General features: G+C 40.4%; 1 protein-coding gene across 1 annotated transcript in view; it reads right to left on the bottom strand.

The window, feature by feature from the left end:
* Positions 1-23,743, bottom strand: part of slc6a15 (solute carrier family 6 member 15) — a 30,353-nt gene extending 6,610 nt beyond the window's left edge. Inside the window, exons 1-9 of the mRNA XM_079679876.1 lie at positions 23,610-23,743; positions 21,244-21,719; positions 14,929-15,086; positions 13,648-13,774; positions 12,401-12,582; positions 5,161-5,271; positions 2,781-3,022; positions 1,820-2,018; positions 881-1,073 (exon numbers count right to left, since the gene is read on the bottom strand). Coding sequence (XP_079536002.1) covers positions 881-1,073; positions 1,820-2,018; positions 2,781-3,022; positions 5,161-5,271; positions 12,401-12,582; positions 13,648-13,774; positions 14,929-15,086; positions 21,244-21,547 — 1,516 coding nt within the window. The 5' untranslated portion in view covers positions 21,548-21,719; positions 23,610-23,743. The remainder of the gene's footprint in view (positions 1-880; positions 1,074-1,819; positions 2,019-2,780; positions 3,023-5,160; positions 5,272-12,400; positions 12,583-13,647; positions 13,775-14,928; positions 15,087-21,243; positions 21,720-23,609) is intronic.
* Between the last annotated feature and the right edge of the window lie 424 nt (positions 23,744-24,167).

Below are 24,167 nucleotides of genomic sequence, written 5' to 3'. Positions count from 1 at the left end.
CAAACAGATCATTGCAGCATTACCCATAATCCCCTCTGTTTCAGCCCTGTTTCCAAAGTGCTGATTCTCTGTGTGTTACTTTAGATGAAAATAAGGAGTCCCTCCCCACGCCCCTCTGAGAGAGATTTGGTTAGAAAGAACACAATGGTGCTCTAGGAGGAGATTCAGGTGTTAAGGGGGGGGGGGGGGGGTTACCTTGGTTGCTGATTGGCTAATGGTTACACAAGACAAAACATCGTTATGACATCATAAAGTGGCCAAAATCTGATCAGCTCATTTTCAGACAGGTTTTTATAGAAATGGATCAAAAAGAGAGAGAATCTTTTTTCCTGAAACTTTCAGAGTCTCTTTCCACAGAGGGGACACATGTTGATGCAGAAGAGACATGAAGAAGAGAGGACACATGTTGATGTAGAAGAGACATGGAGAAGAGGGGACACATGCTTATGTAGAAGAGACATGAAGAAGAGGGGACACATGTTGATGTAGAAGAGACATGAAGAAGAGGGGACACAAGTTGATGTAGAAGAGACATGAAGAAGAGGGGACACATGTTGATGTAGAAGAGACATGGAGAAGAGGGGACACATGTTGATGTAGAAGAGACATGAAGAAGAGGGGACACATGTTGATGTAGAAGATACATGAAGAAGAGGGGACACATGTTGATGTAGAAGATACATGAAGAAGAGGGGACACATGTTGATGTAGAAGAGACATGAAGAAGAGGGGACACATGTTGATGTAGAAGAGACATGAAGAATAGGGGACACATGTTGATGTAGAAGAGACATGAAGAAGAGGGGACACATGTTGATGTAGAAGAGACATGAAGAAGAGGGGACACATGTTGGACACATGTTGCTAAGGTCTCACTAACCTGTAAGAAATTCCTTGCGGACTTTGAAGGTGTCTATCAGCGGGGTGAGGATGCCTTCGATGGTGCCGAACATGCTGCCCAGCCCGAGGTTCACCAGCATCAGGAAGAACATGACGGACCAGAAGGGCGAGGCGGGGAAATGTGTCATGGCCTCCGTGAAGGCGATGAAGGCCAAACCTGTTCCTTGGACCGCCTGTTAGAGGAAGAGAGAAGAAGAGGTCAAATATCAGTGGCACTAAGGGGGGCCTTTTTTCAAGACTTTGGGTGACCTTAAGAGATCTTATAACCTTTATTTCTAATTACCCTAAGTCTAATGCTCATGTGTTTCACATTAAAGCCCTCTCAGAAGATCTGCAGGCTTAATCCTTGCCCTTTCCTGGAGCTTTAATAGCTTAACATCATAAAATGTAACGATCAGAGAAGTAAGTGTGACTGTGCTGTTTTCCAGATGTAGGAAATAGTTAAGATACTTCTTCAATGCTCAGAATCAGAATATCCTTAGTGTCATTATACTTGTGTACAACAACATTCACATAACATATCGTAAGCTTCTCTCAATACAGTCAAATAATATTAACAAATAAATAAAAGCAGTGTACTGTATATGTGAAGCTAGCTCTAGCAGCTAGTTAGCTCAGGCTACGTACGCTAAAGTGGCCCAAATGCTAAAACTAAAATCACATGGAATCTAATCTGATACATTGTGATTTGTTCCTAAATCTGAATTGAAAAACTTCATTTTGGAATTCATGCAACCTTTATTTCACTATACTGTAGACCCGTATACTCATGTGCGTTAGCTCAATTAGTAATCGAATCGTGCCAATCTCTTTGTTGTTCTTCTGGTGTTTTTGTTTACACAATTCACGTTAGCACAACAGTTTGAATAACCATTGTCTCGTGCGTTAAGACCTTAAGACTCGCAGCTTTGGTTTCTACCTTATTGAGCTCGCCCTCGATGCTGCAGTCCTCCAGACCCAGCGAGCCGAACTGGTCCTCCTTCACCCTCTTGATGATCTCCATCATCTGCTCGTAGTCCTCGCTGCTCACCTCGCTGCCCTGAGTCAGGTTGATGTGGTGAGGGATCAGGCTGTGTTCAATCTCGTTCCCCAACAACGACACAATCCTTTGGGTGTTTCTAAAAAAACAAAAACAGGCAAAAGTTATTGGTTACTTCATTTCACGCTTGGACATATAGAGTTTGCAATGATCACTGTGGCAGATTGGTCCTTAATATTAACAAGAAGTGGACAAAATAAAAAGATTTTGAAATGTTTTGCCGGCAGCTATGAAAAAGATTACATTTGAATGTTTCCAGATGACTCGTTTTAAAAATAAAATCATGAAAAACATATTTTTTACATAACGTTTACCCTTCAAACGTTATAACCAAGTAAATAACTAATGCTCTGCTCCAACCTTACAAAGTCACTTACTAGCTTAGTTGTAGCTCATGTTAGCGCCAATAAACATTATTAAATACATTAATTACACTTTTGTTTGTGTCTTTTATTTTGAAAAGGCTTGAAACCCAGTGTTTGTGTGCACAGCATGTGGAGAAATGTAAATAGTGACAACTGTACCTAGTCACAGGAGCTACAATATGATTGTGTAGTCGATGTTTGTGGGCGGGGTTTAGAAAATGGTTCAAATATAGTTTAAAAATCGTTCAGAGTAAACTTGTTCAGGGACTGTAAAGTTGTTTAAAAGTCTAACATATATTCAAACTAAATATGGTAGGGGCCTTTTCTTCTAAACTGTTTCCCCAAACTGTTTCCTTTTCTGCTATTTCAACATGTCAAGAATAAAATAACCACATAACCGCTTTTAGTCTGAGTAACATTCTGTCATGCAATTGTCTATAAATATCTGAATGTGAGAGGAAGCTGCTGCTACTCACAGAGAGATGCATTTGGCGTTCATTATGTTGGCTTTAAAGCCCAGCACGGCAAAAACCACCAGGGTGGCCAGCACGGAGGTGAAGAAGTTGATAAAAGACACCAAGACGGCGTCGAAGTGGCAGTTGTTGTCCCGCTTGTTGTAGCTGGAGAAGGCGATGACGCCTCCGAAGCCGAGGCCCAGAGCGAAGAAGACCTGCGTGGCCGCCTCGCGCCACACTTTGGGCTCCAACATGATCTCCAGCTGAAGACACAAAGTGACACAGTGTACTGTTAGCTTCTCTTTGAAGGACAGCTATATTATTTTGATAAAGGAGTATATTTTGAGGGTAAAAGCAGTCAAATAACATTTTCTTACACATTCATTACTCTTAAAGTAGGGGTGTCAAACTCAATTTCATCACGGGCCACATTAGCGTTATGGTTGCACTCAAAGGGCCGGTTGTAACTATATAAATATACATATATATAATATATATATACATTTTTGTATTATATTACACTATTGCCTCTGAATTAGATTATTATCGGATAGGACAAATAATTGCAAGTCTCTTCAATGTGCATGCCACAAAACGAGATGCATTGTGGGACATGTAGTTTATGGGCAACCTGTTTCTGTAAAGTGGCATGTAACCGTATAATAAACGTGTTATATTATTTGCAAGCTCTTACAGGCCACATAAAATGAAGTCGCGGGCTGGATTTGGCCCCCGGGCCTTGAGTTTGACACCACTGAAGTCCACAACATGAATGAGTGGAATTGAAAGTTGAGAACAAGCAAGTAAGTGGTCATTCATTTGAGTTTATTTTCCTCTTTCAAATGTTTGTGAATTCGATATTTTCTGGTTTTAGACTCTATGAAATCTTTAGCTCTATGAAATATTAATGCTAATTTCTCATCTTAAAATGATATATTAATCATAATTGCAGCCCTACAGCTGAATATATAGATATATTCAATAAATGTTGTGTATTATGGCAGTTGGATTAGGTAGTGATGGCTGGATTTATGCGAGCTCTGATGTTTTATTTGAGATAAGGTGGGGGTTATTTGGCATACGTTTAAAAAATCTTTGCAATAAGCTTTATGTATGTTCTTATGTGATTTTCACCAGTTTTCTTTAAATGCTTGGATGAAAATAATGTTAAAATGTAATCCCAATTATCTTCATGTGAGTTGATTTAATGCGACATATCCATCCACAGCCCTCTATCACCATCATATCGATTTTTCTATAAAACTAACACACACTATTTCTGTTTGTTTTTTGCGGACTGCTCCACGCACCATCTTGCCAAGTGACAGCTGGCATGTTGACAGTTTCCACGTTTGTCCTTTTCTGTAACAAAAGCCCTGAATCTGTTCTGATAGAGAGCAGAAACACTTTGATGTCTGCAGGTCCTCGCAGAATTGCGGCAGCAGAGCGATTGGTTTATTGGAGTATTTCGGTGTCAGCCGAGGACACGGAGCAGACACCGGAGACCGTCTGCTGTGAGCCAGCGTTTTCAGGCTGGTTGGTTACATAAAGCCTTAGTAACTCCTGTTTCCATGGTGACATGATTCCACAGCCTGAGATGCCACTGGCCAAAAAGAGTCGGCCAATCACCGGGCAGATTTCATTTTTGAGTTCTGAAACCTTTTTTTTTTCTTCAGTCAATTCAGTTCAACAGAGGCTGCTTGAATTTTTTTTTAATGTTAATTCCTGCCAAATTGGAGGTGTTAAGTATAATATATAATTTAAGTACTTCTTCATTTTAAAAAGATGAGACGATTAAAGGATTGGTTATCTAATTTGATTATTATTTTAGTCAGTGTTCAAGCGGTGTTAACAAATTTTCCTGATTCCAGCCTTTAAGATGTTTGATTTGATGCTTTTCTTTGTGATAATTAGTGCAAAATCCTTACTACTGGTTAAATAAAACTATATTTTCAAAGACACTTTCTTGTTCTCTGGCAAAATATAATTGACCTTTCTGACATCTTATAGACAAAGCAATTCATTGAGACTGAACAATTATTGTTAGGTAAATCCTTATAATCAAGATATCCCTCCGTTAGGTCAAATGTTCCTTGGTAGGGACATTAGTTATTCCTGCTTAACATCGAGTTTTCTTTTGAAACTCTTGGTCAGACTTAACTTATTGACTTAAGATTTATTGATCCTATTTCCTGACATATCTCATTTTAATTGACGATGGAAGCAATTCAGAATTTCCTAATACAAAATACTGATTTGCTGATGTGTAGGTTGGCTGTTATGCTGTATCTGATGTTTACTTTGAGCTTACTTATATATTATAGAGAGAGTGGATTCATAAGACTTTTTCTCATTTGTACTATTACAAGTGAGGAGAAACCCTGACTTTAAGGTGCGTTACCTTTGGTGTGAACATGTGTCGGATCCCGTCGATGGAGCCCTTCAGGAGCAGAGCCCGCACCAGGAAGCAGATCAGAACCACGTACGGGAACAAAGAGCTGAAGTACATCACCTGTAAGTTAAAGAAAAACTCCTAAATACATCAAACTAAACCAGTCAGCCTGTAGTTACATTAGTTCGGTCTACATACATACAGTATATCGTTTGGCACAACATGAAGGCATGATACCGTCAAAAGAAGCAGTAGAGGTGAACCATTTAGCAATAACAGGATATACGCAGGAACCCTGAAGTCAAATGTAATTCCTTTTAAGACCTTTTTTAAGACCCTTTCCAGACATTTTAAGACCTCATCGTCACTTGGAGTTCTAACCGGTTACCTTGGCGACACACTTTACCTCACATTGACTATATACAGTATTAATTGTCCTTCCTTCTTATCTTCCAACCATTTGGATGCAAACTTGCATTTCCCCATAACGATGTTGTTTAACAACCGGCGTAAACGGACCAAGCAGTGAGCGTGCGATGTCCTGTTCAGATGACGTCCAATCCAATGGGATGCCATAAATAAACTACACAGAATCACACTACACACCTACGCAATGATTACATTCAGGCAGACTGTAGAATAGAACCTCTTTGGACCATTTACATACTTATTGAAAACAAGCTACAAAATGTAACACCTTGGAAAATGCTGTTTAATACTTTTTAATAGCCTTCATTTTCGCTACATTGATTTATCAACTGTTAATACTTTTTAAGACCCCGCGGACACCCTGAATAAAGACAAAATGTTTGATGATCATAAGTTGCTTAAAATCAAAATAAGATGCTTTTACAGTAGATGCCAATGACCTGTCGATAAATCAGATAATCCAGATTAGACTACTTTAGATGTACATTGTCTCTTGCTTATTGCCAATTGTCACGGTTTCCTAGGTCACTGAGTAAGACCTATCGGTGATTACATGACAACTGCTGTTCAGTTCCTGTCAGAAAAACACTTATCAGACTGTGCCTTTTTAGAGAAATACTAAAATACATTTAGTGTGATCTTGCTATCTAACTATCTATGCAGCGTGATCATGGTCATTTGGCAGAAACATGAAATGAGAGTTAACACTGAGCAGTTCTGTCTAATGTGGATGGCATTTTGTTCCTGGTCAAAATAACTCTTTTTAGGTGGGGGACTTTGACACACATTTCAACTTTTATTTTGTGTATCTTTACGAGTGACATCTTGAAGAAGAGATGACTTGTTGTACCATGAAAGCTACAGTATGTTATCAATATCAGCAAGAAAGCTTTTTATCCAATTATCTTGCTATTTACTGTAGACAGTGGGCGTCTCTCTCTTCTTTTCTCTCCTTTTCTATAAAGACTAGGTGGCACTTAAATCCTAAGAGGTCTGACTCAGACTCTACTTTGTGAGACGTCAGCTCACAGGATGGGCAGAGGGCTGTGTGGGGGGGATGCAGTCATTGTAGGATGGTTTGGGGTTAAGCACAGTAAGTGATTCAGAGGCATCTAACATGGTCCATATGCAGCTCTGACAAAGACTGTGTAATGTCACGTCTTTAAAGGGACGGGATAATTCACCCTCAAGAAGGATTCACTCACATGTTTGAAAGTTCATTCAAGGACAGTGAAGATAAATGACTTTGTCTCAATGCTTTGAGAACGTATTTCTGATTGTCCTTAATGTGAAGTAGTTTGGTTAAAGGTGGGGTATGTAATTTTGGAGAAACCAGCTCCAGTGTGCTCGAATTTGAAAATACACCGGAAAAAATCTGCCCCTTCCTTCAGACTTCCTTACAGAGCCCCTCCTCCAACACACACGAACGCGCACATGACCAATGAGGGCACGAGATAAGTTTGTGCACAGATGGAAGGCTGACAGGCAGGTAGGCCATCCAGTTATTTTAGCCGGGCCGGCTCAGATGATTGGTCGTGCTTTTTACAGCGCCACGGCTTCCACAGATGAAACATGTGTATATATTTATTGTCAAAGTATTTAATGTATTCATTGCTATCAGGATGTTAAGAGCATTCCATGGAATATAACAAAAAGTGTTTCTGAAGTGAATTACCTACCCCACCTTTAACTGTTAAATGGGTTTGTAAAGCTGAGTCATATTTTGTTACCAGTAAAGAGGCCCAATAATGCCTTTGGGGGTGTTCCCTTTCCTGTAGTGTGTTATATAGGTTTATATAGGCATGTAAATGGTCTGCAAAGGCTAAATCCCTGCTGGAATATATATCCCTTAATATAAAGTCAAATGTCATAGTTGCAATACATCTCTCTACAAAACATTTGTTATCTTTCCACACCTGCAGCTCTTGTCAGTCCTTCACTGATTACACCTCCCACTTTGAGCTTTTGTTGAAGAACACATTCTTGGCCTTGGTGAGCACAAAGCCAAACAGGCTCTTTTTTGTGTGATAGACAAATATCTGCAACCTCAGCATTATCTTCTATAAAAAAAAAAGCGTTATTATGAAAGGTTCTGTGTCAGGGCAGATAGCATGTGCTTATTGGAAAGGTCATGTTCTAATAACTGCACTGTTATCGTCATAAACTGATAATAAAAGATAGGTTTTCCCATAAGGACGGACAGAGGGGTAATTGTCTTCATATGCGTCAGGAATCTACAGTAAAGGCTATTTTAGTTAACTAAATAATGTTACTTTACATGGTGTTCGGCAACTTTCAGATACTCCTAATGAACTTCACGTCTATTTTACCAAATCTACGACCACCCCTCTTCTCTCCCCCATCATAAGCCATTATTCACCCGCCCTACCCCTTTTTTTTTTGGCCACACTCTTGACAATCAAGCCAAGCCAAAAGAGCGCGTAAAACCATGGAAACCAAAACGTCCCGATCCCTTTCACGCCCACCCACACACACGGGAATGAAATGCAGATGGTGGTAGGGATATTTCTTGGAAAAGGGCTTTTGTGAGCACGGGTGTAGAGAGAGAGCATTAATATTCTTTTGTACGGCACTTCAAAGACACTCGGAGCTGGCCCCTTTGAGGGAAAGTTCACGGCCATTTCTTCTCGCGCCAACTCAAAAGGCCATCCAGACACACCAGGTAGTTTGAGCAACACCATCTGCCTCTAACTGTACAATTAACCAGTTGCTTGGGTGGCTCTTTTTGGGGCGGTTTACAAAAAACAAGGGGGTTTTTTCGTCTTCAACATAGATGCATATATGTTTAGGAGGGGTGGTTGAAAAAAAAAGGACATTTCATAAAGGAATTGAACTTTTCTGAGGTACTTGTACTTAGCCAGAAACATCGCTACAAAAGGGGAATATTTACTGAGATGATCAATCAACTGAGAAGTAAAAACATTTCCTCATAGACTTCTATACAATTGAACACTACCCGCTGGACACCGAGGTAAAATGTAATGAAGTACATATACGTTTTTGTTTAATTTCTACGTACTTTTGACTCCACTACATGTACAGTATGGTGAAGAAAGTTATGTCTTGGGCGAAAAAATGTTTGACTGTGACATGCTTGTGTTTCTATCTGCTGTATCTAAGTTACTTTACAGATTCATTTAATCAGCTACTACAAAATGTGAATCACCAAGAAATAAACATGTTAAAACCCAGAAGCAGTATGCAATGTCATTTAAATAAGCTCCACCTTTAGCAGCTGTGATGAACACATTAATGGTAAATGGAGTGTACTTATATAGCACTTTATCCAGTCTTTAAGACCCCTCAAAGACATACTACATGTCATCCACCCATTCACACAGAGCAGTTTCCCTTACCCTAGGACCTAACATTCACACACATTCAAACACTGTTGGCCATCGGGAGCAACTCAGGGTTAAGTATCTTGCCCAAGGATACATCGACATGTTGACTGCACGGGCTGGGATCGAACCCACAACCTTCTGGTTGAAAGACGACCGCACTCCCTCGCAGCCACAGTCGCCCTGCCGCCTGCCAATGCATCAACAATCAAAATCTACTAATGTAATATTAACGATTCTGAAATTGGTCATTACTAGTACTTTTACTTTTGGTACTTAAGTATATATTTATACTTTTACTTTAGTACAATTTACTAATGCTGGGCTTTAACATGTAATAGTCTTTTTATGATTTAGTATCACTACTTTCACTCAAGTGTAAAATCTGAGTTCTTCTTTCTCTACTGATTTGAATAATGGCAGGAACTGAACATCATGTATGCTAATAAAAGCGGTCAGAGCGGCAGTCAGGATGGTGAGTTTGACAATGATTGTGGATGTCAGTGATAACTTATCAGAGGCAGGATGTAGCAAATGAGGGAAATGAAACTGTCTAGTGCTGCAAATCCCTGGTGACACAGATTGAGAATAAAGCGGCTGTTGTTTAGTCTGAGGCTGTTGTGGTGAATGCGTTTCAAAGGACGCTGCGCTCAGTACAGACAGCTGTAAGGATAAGACCTGAGGTAAGGACAAGGTGGGAAACTCATTTAGCTTTGACCCGATGTTCAATAACCTGACGACCGGATCCTTAAAGCAAGAAAATGTTAAAACAAGCTGGCGGACACACAGGGGTTAAACTCTGATTTTAAAAAGTGAAGCCAATGCGAGAGTGCCCTTAACCTGCAGTCTTTCTAATATCCAGCCTGGGGGGAAAGAAGTGCAGGAAGTATGTACTTAAGTAAACTAATACTTAATACTAAACAGTAAAAATACCCTGTTACAAGTGACAGTTCTCCATTCAAAATCTTACTTAAGTAAAAGTACAAAAGTTTTGGCAATGAAATACTCCTGAGTACTAAAAGTAAACGTAATGGACTATTTTCCGAATCACAAATCCAGTTGTTCCATCAATGTCAGTCACAGCTGGTAAAGAAGGAGTTCATTTTAATGACATTGTACGTCGCTGGATATTTCTATCAATAAATATATGTACATTTTTATTTATAAGTGTGTATAAGTCAGGCAGTGGCTCAGTCAGTAGGGGCTTAGACTGTGAGCCGTAGGGTCGCCGGTTCAAGCCCCCGACCAGAACTAAATATGGAGTGTGGACTGCTACTTGGAGAGGTCCCAGTTCACCTCCTGCCCTGCCGTGGTGCCCTTGAGCAAGGCACCGGACACCCCCCTTCCCCCCTCACCCCCATTGCTCCCTGGGTGCTGTGCAATAGCTGCCCACTGCTCCTAGTACTAGACTCCTGGTGCTAGGATGGGTTAAAAGCAGAGAACAAATTTCACTGTGTGTGCTCTGTGCTCTGCATGTGTGACCATTAAAGAGGGTTTCATCCCTCCCATTCTATCTATATTTTGTATCAGCTAGTAATCTAAATCTATAAAGCTGTTAGAAAAATGGATTATAGTTAACATATAATATTGCCTTATCAAATGTAGTGTGGTAGAAGTATAAAGTAGCACAACATGAACATTTGCAAGTACCTAAGAATTGTACTTTGCTTGATTAAATGTACTTAATTACGATCAACCGCTGTGTCCATGGGTACTGGTGATTTTTTTTTCCGATTGTATAGAAGTCTATGAAAAAATGACCCTACTTCCTTCTTTATTTATAACCTCATTAAAGATGTCTCATTTGTACTGTAGCAATATTTCTGCCTTTTCTGCCACCTGTGAAAAACACCTGGTTCTTTATCTGCTAGTTGTTGCTCGTTTCAACCAGCTGGTCGCTCACATTGTGTCTCTCCTGTCTCTACAGTGGGTCTATCGGAGCCTTTGAGTTGGAAACAGTTGTCTGCAGCAGTTGATGAATGCATGAGACTTACAGTAAATGTGTTAAAATAATTACCTGAAAGCGGCTTTACAGAGCTGGGTGTTAATTACCCATGATTTGGCATGATTACAAAGACTCATTTCATTGAGTTAAGTTGACTCAAACCCACCAAGACTTTACTCTTATTGCTGTAAAAAAATGTGAAGTATACTGTATTCATTTTGACCTTGTAGACTTGAAATAATAAGTGGGGATAATACCAAAATCAAATGACTCCCCCATCAAAGCTCATTCAGTGAAGATTAAATAGTGTGACCATTTGTCCAATTAGTGCAAGCCTGACTGTAACCTTGGGAGTGCATCGGCTAATGCTGGTCATATGATACGAGAGAGTGTGGAATGATAAGGATCACCTGTAAAAAGAGAAGAGGCGCGGGGTGAGTTTGAAAGCAAACGCCAAACCTTTAGCCGGGATGCTAATCCTTCCGGATGCTAGTCACGCTACTGTCAGCTTTGCTATTCTAAGCCTAGTCAGAAATCACACACCGGATCACATGAGCTCTCAGGCTCATATCTGAGGCTGGATCGTTAGAAACATTTGTCAAGTCACATTACAGGAGTCTCTCAGCAGTGTCTTTAGACCAGGCATCAATACAGCTCACTGTAAACCTCTAAAGTGAGCTAATTATTTGTCAGAGGATTTTCCGAGAAAAGGCCTTTTGTTTCTGTTACTGTTTCACTTCTCGAGTTATATTTCAGTTCTCGTAAGGGCTGCAAAATATGAGGAAAAAAGGGGATTCACGATAATGTTTCAAATCTGTAACTAATTAATTAAATATATTTGATTAGGTTATATGTCTGGAAATATTTGATAATGTCAGGTATCGCGATAACGATTATTCTTGAAATGTATAATGTGTTGCAGTTCTGCCTTTTTGCAGCTTGTTGCTAAAATACAATACAAACAAATTGAATAAATCTAAATAAATGTATTTACCAATTGAAGGTTATACTCAACACAAAATACATTACATGCTACTTGTTAGACGCTTTTATCCACAGCAATTTGGGGTGAAGTGTCTTGCCCAGGGACACAACGACATGCTGACGGCAGTGGGGTTTGAACCTGTGACCCCCTGATTCAAACACCTACGGACAACCCAACCCAACCCCCACATAAATAAAGGGAATAATAATAGTTATGTATAAGTCCAGTTGAACCCTGGCTAGAGGGTTAACAGCATGGTGCGTATCTTGTAAAATAACACATATAGACATAATGTAATGTAATATGTTGTTACTATATTAAAGTGCAATGTTGAAGTATTTAGTTTGACTCAGAATAAGAATATCTTTATTAGTCCCACAGAGGCGACATTTACATTGCAGAAAAGAGCCAAAGACAGCTTAATGTTACCTAAGAAAGAGTTACTCCTCTTCTGCCTCATCCCCTACTCGTTAAAACACATTGTCTCCAAACTAACAAAAGCATAACGGAGCAGTTAATCCTCCTTACCTTCCCAGAAGACTGGATTCCCTTTATCATGGCGAGGCAGACCATGGTCCAGGCAGCCAGCAGGCACAGAGTCATTCTCCAGTTCAGACCTCCGCCCTCAGAGATGTTGTTGGAGATGTTCAGGGCCTCGCGGTACCAGTAGTACGTGGTGGCCGAGCTCTTTTCACACTCTGGCACCACATCTGAGGACAACACGGTACAAGATAAGCACTGAGGCCTTCTGATAGGAGTGAAAGGTTGATTCCATGGTGAATTTATCAGTCCATCAGTCTTAAAGCTGGAGTAGGACGTTCATTTTGTTAGTGTCAATGGGCTAATATACCATAATAACCTTTCAGTATTTTGAAATTCAAGTGGTTTAAGAGGAAACTAGACTTCTTTATCCTGGATTTGTTTTTCGAATATAGTAAACCTAGCCTGTGACAGACGACTTTGGCAAATCACAGGTCAATTCAGAGAGAGATAAATGCAGATCTTGTGCACATTATTTCAGAAACCTTGATTCAACCAGGGAATATGTTTCAGTTTCAGAACATTCCAGCATTAGCAAAGAATATGAAGGGAGACAGACAGTGGCGATCCTAGAGTCGGTGGGGGCCCTAGGCAAGCATTGACTTGGGGCCCCTCGAACCAGCTTTCCAAGCCCCCCCCCCCGGAGCGGAGCAAGGCAACTTCAGATGAGAAGCAGCATTTTACGGTGCGCTATGCATGGGGCCGCCTTGAGGGGGTTTCCCGACATGTCGTTGCAGTCAATTAAAGGGTGTTTCATGTTGTCGTTGCTGTGAACCTTCTTAATCTACCTTCTTTGGGGGCCCCCAAGTAATTGCCGGCCTTGCCTGTTCGCAAGGAGCGCCCCTGGAGACAGATATGAAGTGTTGCTCAGGCCAACCAAGCCAAAAGGTTGCGTCTGCGGCTAGCTAAAGGCTAACGTTAGCAAAATGTTCTCTCCATCTTTGAAATGTTTGCCCTTAGTATAGCTAGCTAGAGACTCAAATCACAGTATATTATCTTAAAGGGTTTTCAGGCCTGCATTTACAAGTAAGATTACCTATAAATCGTATGGTTGATGTTTTTAATAAATGACTAGTACTCGTAAAGGTCGCTATGTTCTAATGTTTTTTTCTTTACCCACCCTGGGGAACCACCTAAAGTTACTATGTACTGAAAGCTTTCTATGGATTTTTTTTCGAAATGACCCCCAAACTAAACCACCTACCCCAGCTTTAACATGTGTGTTTGTGTCTTACATGTCATGGTCTTGTTCTTGACCAGCGGACACTCGTGCCACGGCAGCGGCTGCTGGAAGGACTGAGAGAAGTAGAAGAGACTCCAGCTGATGATGACGTTGTAGTAGAGAGCCACGAAGAAGCACACCTACAGGAAACAGGGAGGAGTTAGCTTCAGATACACACAACCAGAAACAGTGGATAGATATGTTTAACTTTAGAGGTAACCAAACGCTACCAAACATGATCGACATGTATTCTTTCTCTTTGTTATTGCTATTCCTTTTTTAAAATCTTATTTAGACTTTTCCTGTTGCTCAAAGCGCTTGACTAAACTATACCACTTCCTGTTCTGTAGATTTATGAATTGGGGTATAGTGCGTTTGAGGTTACAGTAAGAATGATCATTTAACACACAGTTTAAAAATGAACAACTAAAAATGAAATATCCAATCCTCTTAGTGACCAAATGTTTCAAGAATTGTATTTATTATTATGTTTTGCATTATTTATTTCTATCATAATTTAATGAAAACGTTTTTCTTATATTTTATTCATGAAAGTAGCATAAAGGCAATAAGTCTACGTATTGATTACTCATAGACAGACATATAATTGACAACTATTTATTCTTTATATTATATCAATAGGTTTGAATTTTGGACACCAAGCCGTCAAGTTGCACTTTTAGAAACCAAAACATATTACAATTTTCTGACATTTTATAAAGCACCCAATGTATCCCAATTTATATGAGCTGTGTGTATTAATGTTTACGTCTGTGTTATTTATTTATATTATGAAAGGTTGTGGTTGTAAACAAATGTGATTGATTGATGAATACCAATGCAGTTACAGCTCTTAATTGACCATTCTTACGGCCCGTCCACACTACAGCTTCGACAGCTTCAAAAACGGTTTCCAACGCGTCTGCCCATTCACTTTGAATGGGGTGACGTCACGTTGCCTCGCTTTTCGCCGAACTGAATTGTGGGTAGCAGGGCGGAGCTTTCCTGGCGTTTCAGGCTGCAAAAGTTGAGCAGTGTTCAACTTTTGAAGCTTCTGAAGCTTTCGGTGGAAGCGTCAGCCAATCAAATCATATGCCAGTACAAGCTCTAGCCAATCAAACCGCTGCTTGTGTGTCAGGGGCGGGAGATTCATGTGATTGGTTGTTGGTCGAGCTTCAGACACGCCCGCCGGCAAGCTTTTTTTGAAGCTGTAGTGTGGACGGGCCGTTAGTCCTACAAAGCTGTATCAAGCCTTCCTTCTTCTGCTTCACTTGAACCTCTCTGCTCCACTCACCATGCAGCTAGCGAAACCGATGCCCCCCAGACGAGGGCTGATGTAGTTCCAGACCCCGATGCTGCCCCTGCGGATCCGCTGCCCCACCGCCAGCTCCAGGAAGAAGAGCGGGATGCCGATCAGGATCAGAAGGATCAGGTACGGCACCAGGTACGCTCCTGTCAATCAGAGACAACACACAGAGTTAGATTACATTAGATCAGCGGTTCCCAACCTGAAGGAATTGCAAGTGCGCCGCCAAATAATTAGCAAAACAATAATATTTGTGGGGAAACATTTTCATTATTAAGATTTATTTTGTATTTGAACCTCTTTTCCTTTCTCTTTTTTGATCCTCCTTAGCAACGGCCATTACAGTCTTTGCCAGCGGTCTCTACTACTGGATTCACAACATGTCACATGTTCTGAATTCACCAATCAGAACTTTATTCAACCTCCCTATTGTTTATGGTTGAATGTGGGCCACGAAATATTTTTAGATTCTTAAGTGGGTCCTGAGTTGAAAAAGGTTGGGAACCGCAGCCTTAGATTGACCTTATTGATCCCACATTGGGACATGGTTCTGTCACAGCAGCATGTCAACAAGGCATTGCACAAAATTGAGTAAAAAAAAAAACTGTAAATAAATATATTTCAACGGTAGAAAAAAGAAAGGAAACTATTGAGTATTTAAATGAAGCACATGCAATGCAGGAAAACAGTTTCATCATATAACCGTGAATAGAAACCATTACATACACCATTTCCTGAAACACACACACACACACACACACCCCCACACACACCCCCACACACACACACACACACACACACACACACACACACACACACACACACACACACACACACACACACACACACACACACACACACACACACACACACACACACACACACACACTTTAGAGAAACTCACACAGCGAGCTGTTTAAAACAGACCTGAAACATGAAAGTATCTTTATGGTCACACACACACACACACACACACACACACACACACACACACACACACACACACACACACACACACACACACACACACACACACACACACACACACACACACACACACACACACACACACACACACACACACACACACACACACACACACACACACACACACACACACACACACACACACACACACACTTGATCTGCCACATGCTATATTGAAACGACAGCCTCCTATAATTTAACTGCGACCTAATGTGCCCCTGAATGTGACACATAAAGCACATACAACCAGTATATTTATCATTATCTCTGACTGTTACCAACACATAAAACTACACACATTTGTTGAGCTGCGTGTGTGTGTGTGTGTGTGTGTGTGTCTGTGTGTGTGTGTGTGTGTGTGTGTGTCTCTCCACCTAATACATGCCCCTTGGTGTGTGGTGCAATCAAATAATTCTGCCAACCAGGAAATATACTTTAGTCTCAAATTACCTAAATGACAGTGGGATTACTGCGAGGCGCATTGCCAAGAAAGCATTCCTCTCTAGAATTAAGGTTTCAGGGCGAACCACTAACATTAAGACAGGCTGTAATAGTGTGGTGCTTTGAAATACAGAGGGGCACATCTCTTGTGACAGAGACACTGCCAGGCACATGATGGCTGGAAGAAAACATAAGAACCAAAAAGTCTTTGTCGTGAAGAAAATGGCCGGTGGTTAGCGTTCATAGGCACCGGATTTTAAGATAATGGGTCTTTGATTTTCCTCTTACATAAAGGGTAATGTAGGTATGCATGATGCTGAGGTTTTAGTTTGCTCCTTCTCACGTGGAGTTTCGATGTGTGCAGCTTTCATGCCCTAAACCACGGAAATGATAGAAAAGGGTTGCATCATCTCAAAGCTACATGTCTGCTGATGGAAAACCAGACGATCTCTTCTTGAAAACCAACTTCTGGAAGTGCTCCAACACAACAACAAAAAAAACCTTGCACTGAATAAACCACAACATCGAATGTGGCTTTAATGTGACATTATGTTAAAGAGGTCCTATTATGGTTGTTGGGGTTTCCCCTTTCCTGTTATTTTGCATTTAACTGGTGTGAAAAGGCTCAAATCTCCTGCTGATTTATGTTTTGGTTAGCCAAGTAATTGATCAATCAACTAATAGTTAAAGTGCTTCAAAAAGCTTTATTTACATTTAATTGAAGTAACAAAAAATGCCAAGTGCTACAAGATTTCATCGTCAGATTTAGGATTGTCGCTTGAGCAATTTGAGTTACTTTACATGCTTTGTTCACCATTTGAAATGTTAAATAGTTTTGAATACATTACAGTTGAACTATGTTATCTTATAAAACTAGTTTGTTTTGTTAATATTTTAGCTTGATTGTTAGAAACATTTCAAAACGTCATGGCCGCTGATAGAAAACCAGCCAATCTTTGCTAAAAAACACCTTTTGAAGTTTGAAATCCCCTTTGGTGACTTTCCCCGGTGCACGGGCGGAATCACAACACCACATGTTGAGACTGTCTGCTCGACGTACTGTAATGTTTGCTGTGAGTCACTGATGACAGCGTCAACACTTCCTTGTCTTTTAACATTAGTTTCATCCCTGTTTCAACAGCGTTTATTGTTTCATCGGCCGGACGTTCATTCACATCCTTCCCTTCATCCTGCTCTCCCACATTGGGTTTCAATGGGAGTGGTAACAGACAGGGAAGCAAATGTGTGTCTATTGTTTTAAGCGTGTGTGTCTAAGTAGTTTCTAATATTAAAAAGTCTAATTCTGGTTCCACAAGTACACAGTTCATTCTGGGAAGAGGCTTCAAACATCAGGCAGCATAACAAAAAAACCTCCATTGTCTTTAAACCCAGGACCGTCTCCTTCAAACACTTGAGAAAGCAAACAGCTTGATAAAAGTGCACTTCATCTGTTCTTAAAATAGTTTCCCTTTTCTCTTTCCTCATAGATCACTTACAGTAAATATCTAGTTTGTCCTGTCTGTACATTTTATAGCCACAATGGGCGTGGACGGATTTACAAACCTGTAGTATGAGCAACGAGTTATGATTCACAGGATTAACCTTAAATACTGCTCTGGACAGCGTCTGGTCGAAAAACAATAAGTAATGAGATTAAAATACATTTAAATAAAACTATTTCTGCGCGAAAACTATCAGTTGTTATGTTATGCTTTTATAAAGTGTATTAAAATCATTTGGAATATGTCACTTTTTACTGCATTCTGACATTTTATAGACTTGAACATAATAAAGTAAATATAATTGGTAGATGAATTGATAATGGGTTTTTTTATTTCAGCACTTTACTTGCCACACAGTTATTAAATTAAATATATTGTAGAGAAAGCTAAAAGATACACTTGTCAGATCTGTCTCTGTTTTAATCTAATTACAGTTAGACACAAAGCGGGGCGACCAGAGCTCTTTAAAACAGACCTGAAACATGAAAGGATCTTTATGGTAACACACACACACACACACACACACACACACACACACACACACACACACACACACACACACACACACACACACACACACACACACACACACACACACACACACACACGCACACACACACACACACACACACACACACACACTTGTTTCTGATTGGCTAATTTGGACATTTCCGATGTTGTTAATACTCGCTAACAAGCCACTGCTAAGCATAACATGACCGTTGCTAAGGAGAATGGACCGTTGCTAACTATGTCTAGATTTCTTTAAGTGCTAATGAAACTTTGAGGACTTTTGTTCTTGTCTGTTTAAATATTTGAATTTAAAGAAGTGGAAGAGGTTGAGGTTCAGTAAACGATGTTAATGACGACAAATAAACTAGACATGGATTTGAGATTACACCCTGTCTGGGCAACCTGTCTGGGCAGCTTTATCAGACAGTCAATGGCTTCGCACCGTATCACCTGCAGATACCAACAGTATTAACCCTCATCGAAGAATGACAACACTGTAGGAAGCGTCAAGTAGGTCGTCTTAGGAAATGTGTTATGATTGTGTTGAATGTTACTCAGACCACAGTCAGAGCTGCTCACAGTGATTCCCTGCAGCAGGGATTTATATATTCGGTTTGACGGCTGTTAGAGAGACACAGATGGTCATGTGACTCTCATGTTGACCCTGAAGGTCAGTGGGCAGTCTGGTTTTGACACACGAGTGCAACATAGGAAGGACTCTGTTTCTCCATCTTCCTTACACACACTTAAAATCCTACACATTGCATCTGTTATAATACCTGCATTTGTTTGGAGCATTTCAATTCTAATTATCCATTGAGGATTAACCAGAAAGAGTCTTTTTAGTGTCTGATCTGATGATACATTTAGAGTCTTTAGAGGATATTGGCTAATCTTCCCTTTTAATTATAATGCTTAACATTTTTTTAGACATTTACTTTCACATGGCAAAGATGTTGAAGTGTTGAAGGACTGTCCCCTCATAGTATAAACATAGTGACATAATAATTGCTTTATGCAATGCTGACCCACATACAAGATACAAAAAGAGGAAGACTATACTTCTGGTATCTGATTGTAAAGAAATCTAGTTCCAGGAACTTTCTTTTTTGTTTGATTAAATAAAAAGGGTATTGCAGAAAGGCCATGCATTTTGTCCTCTTTCGTCCTCTCTAACATCAAATACAACACAGATTTTCCCACACTTGAATTTCTATATTTGCAGAAACTAAAACTAATGCTTAGTCTTTTTTGCACCTGCATGCAATTCATTCTAGCCCTCTGTAGTTTTTTTTTTTTTAAATACTGTTTTAATTTGAATGTCTGTCATATTATGACATGTTATTGCATAGTTTGACAGTTGTCTACTCTAATAAAGTCTACTTAAAGTTTGGCCCGTTATTTCCATTGCTAATAAACATTTAGTGCTGGCAGCTTTACTTTAAAAACGTTTGTGTGCTCTCTTACTGTTGACTTATTTACAACCTTATCTTAACTCTTTAGTTTGTCGCAGAGTTGAAACACAAGCTTATGCAAAGTAATAACATATTCAATATTTTACATTTCCAGATTAAAGCTACTGTAGTACATTGGTAAGTTAAATGATAGAAATGTAAAAAATAAGAACCACCTTTCAATAACCAAAATGGTCTTTTAAAACCCTCCTGTTGTCTTCGGGTCAAATCTGACCGATTTACTACTTTCATCAAATCATAACCTTTTTGTTTTACATTCGATTCCATTTAGGCTTTATGATAACCTTCACAGTAGACATTTGAACATATAAAATTGCTGATCACGACTTTCATTGAATTTTGGATGATTTAGTCAACTTTGTAACACCCATGGTGTGACCGCCATAAAGAAAAGGAATTAGTAACCATCCGGATCAGATAACACACACACACACACACACACACACACACACACACACACACACACACACACACACACACACACACACACACACACACACACACACACACACACACACGCACGCACGCACGCACGCACACGCACGCACACGCACACGCACACGCACACTAGATGTGTTCCCCCCCCCCCTTATGTGCCCATCCCCCCACATGGATCACACCTGGCACACGCACTACATGTTCAGTTTCTATTCTTTGTATATTTACTGCAGTGTTTCATGTATACCAGTAGTCTGATACAATGTGTACAGTTTGAAAGGGTGTTAAATGAAATGTGGTGATGATTAATGGTTTTTGTGTTAATGTAATATAGCAGTTAAAACAGGACCGGTCAAATTCGACCGCGAACACCAAAGTAAGGGGGGGGGAAACGAAGACAATAGGAGGGTTAAGTTACTTTTTCCCATTGTTTTGCAGGCCCAGATGTACTGTTCAATAATCATCACTAATATTATTGGTGTCTTTGTAACAGTAAATATGCAGTGGTGTTTAGTGTTAAATATTTATTGTAAATAATTTATTATAATCACACAAATTGTGTTTTGTATTTAATAACTCTGTGTTTTGAACGTTCAATACCTGACTAGGTCCGGAATCAGTGGGCGGAACCTCCAGAATGTAGTCACTGTACACAGAAGATTATTTTTGTGGGGACTTCCCCCCCTTCATATTGTGTCCCTCACGTTTTTCTCCTGCCCCTTTTGTGAACGTGAGAGGAGTCAGTGTGAGGGATAACTCATTTAACACTAATTTGTTGTATATTGTCAGTAAATAAACGGAGATCGCCTCGACTGTATGCTGGCTCGGGTCTCATCCACCAACAACATAAACACAACCATAAACACAATGCATTGACACCGGTTACATGTTTACTTTCTGTTGCTTGATTTACAACATCTACCATGCTCTTAATGCAGGGGACTCACCCCCTCCGTTCTTCTGGCACAGGTAGGGGAACCTCCAGACGTTGCCCAGGCCTACGGAGAAGCCCACCTGGGCCAGGATGTACTGCAGCTTGCTGTTCCAGGCCGGGCGCTCCTCCTCCTCGTCTCCGTCCGACCCCCCTTCCTCCACGTCGCACTCCTTCCCTTCCCCCTCATGGTTGTTGATGATCAGCGAGGTCTTCTTGAAGGTATCGTCACGGCCGTCCTCGTTGGAAAGCAAGTCTTTGACGGACTCTGTGACATCGTCGTCAAGCGCTCTCTTGACGGCCTTGCTGTTTTTGGGCATTTGATAAAGCAAACAAGGGGCGAGGGGTGGAACGTCTTTTGAGTTTCAGGCTGGGCAGGCGTCTGGGGAAGAAGTCAATTTTTGACTTTGCAAAAGTTGTTTGTTTGCTTTTGACAGTTTGTGGAAGTTGAGTGATGAGAAGATGGTTTATTTCGTCATTATCACCAGATGTCTGCGAGGAGAGGAGAAGAAATCACAGTTAGTAAACAGCCCATAGTTGAGTCAGTGCTTTGTCACTGAGAAAACACATTTGATGATTCGCTGCTAAGAGTGTCAGCATTTTTGTTTGAGTTTAGTGTATTTACTTTAAGCACCTGTCTGACTGGTTTTACCCTGAACTACCTTTGTATAACCAACACCTGCTAAAAGACAACAATAGACTTCATGTTAACCTTGTCTTAAGATGAAAAATGCCAAATTAAAATACACTACCTATATTAAATAAACCAAATAAATAAAAATACAGTAATTTAACTAAACAACCCACACAGTCGAGTGTTTCAGTCCCATTGTAATCATACTTTTGTGTATAGAATATCTTTCGTCATGTTACACTCTGTAGGCCTACTTATACCACACTATCTTATCATCATGGGGGAAACATTCAATGCAGAAAAGTATTGCTTCATCCGGAGGGGAGCAGAGTTATTTCTCACATGGAGATCACATGGCTGGCTGGGGCAGCAAAATCAATGAATGGGTAGCATTTTTTTATCACAGGCCATTGTTCTACAACACAAACAAAACGCGGCAGGGAACACTATGTGGACGGGACGGTGACAGGTCGGTACGGCACAACCACGTTTCCAACCACCTGAATAATTGAAGGGAGGGGGCGATTTGCATACGGACACAAACACTGTTTTTATGGCATGGGGAAAGCCCTTAAAATATGAAAGGGTATCACGTTTCAAAACACAAATGGGAACGTGAACAGACATGTGAGCAGAGGGGTGCTTAACAAAAAAAAGGGTGGAGGAAACATGGAGCTTGGGTTATCATCATTTATCAGATTTAACAGCACACCGCTATGATTTTCACAATAAATAGCTTGGGAAACATTAAAGGGTGCATCTAAATGCAGGTTAAGGTGCTCCTTTTAAATGTTAGCATCATAAGGCGTAGTGTTTTTCAATAGGCTAACGCATTTTATTTTTGCGTAAAAATGCATCACCGAGGCGAAATATCCCAGAATTATTGCAAATCATCTTGCATCGATACAACATGCAACCCCGCCCCCCCCCTCCCCCCCCCACCACCACACACACTCTTTCAAAAGGCATAGGATTAAGTGATTAATAGATTTCCTTTAACGCTTCCAGATTAGCTTGGTTTGTATGAGGCTATAAGGCCATTTCACAAGCCAGTGAACGCAACACAGCAGCGTAAAGGAGCGCAGATGCCGAGTAACCTGTATTATAGGAGGATGTGGTAGAATACACCAACGCACATTTGTATATGTCAACATAAGGATGTGGTTGGGTTCATCTAAGGATGATTAATTAACGCACAACATTCTTCTTTTTTTTCGCCCTGTGTGCACATGACTCGGGATGATTTGTCAATAAACGGGCCTACAGTATGGGATGCACACAATGACAAAAATGCGGATGGAGAAAGGAAGTAGTGAATCATAATAATAGAAAAAATACCAAACAAGTCACACTGGTGCCATGCGGCTCGTTGTTCCATCCAGGCACAATTTGTCCATTAAGGTTTTTTTGAATAAATTAATTTCCTCCAACCCGCCCAGTCCTCATGACACCCTTAAGAAGTGTTTCATCATTCAGTAGCGCCACATCCTGCGCACTGGCACCCTGGCCAACCTCCCACACACACACACACACACACATACACATACACACACACACACACACACACACACACACACACACACACACACACACACACACACACACACACACACACACACACACACACACACACACACACACACACACACACACACACACACACACACACACACACACACACACACACACCATGACCATGGCTTTATCATAATAAAGCCCAATTAAGGATGCTGTTGTTTTTTACTCACCAGTGTAGAATGTCAGTCGTCCTTTTCTGAATTGACGAGTCTCAAGGAATGAAATTGTGAGAGCACATGCACGGAGGAGGCATTATCACTTACTTCTATGTAAACCAGTCAGGCCGATGTGCTGCCTCTGTCTCCGGAGCAGAAGCTTCTGTAGCTCTCAGACAGACGCATGGCATCTGCATGGAGGGGTGTCCGAATTTAAAACACCTATTAAAAATGATTTCCCAATCTTCATACACAAATATCTCAATGTATATGCTTTATAATCTGCGTTTATGCTGTTGTATATTATGTTTTGTAGAATATCTAAGATTTAATGTAGAATTAGGGTTTTTCTTTTCTCGCACACCCCTGTTGTTCATTTGGTGCGGTCCACTACTACTCGGAAAGGGGCTGGCTCATGGATGAATGCAATGTGCCTCTGTTTATAAACGCTAATTTCCCTCGATGGATATTTATACACTTGAACACAATACTAATGTATTTGTGTATGGAATTTTCGTATATGTTTACGTAATGTATTTAGGATTTAAACCCGTACAACAAGAGGGTTTATTT

The sequence above is a fragment of the Notothenia rossii genome (genome assembly GCF_949606895.1).
Source record: "Notothenia rossii genome assembly, chromosome: 5".
Lineage (NCBI taxonomy): Eukaryota > Metazoa > Chordata > Actinopteri > Perciformes > Nototheniidae > Notothenia > Notothenia rossii.
Note: the sequence above shows the minus strand (reverse complement) of the source record. Positions and strands in the feature narration are given on the sequence as shown.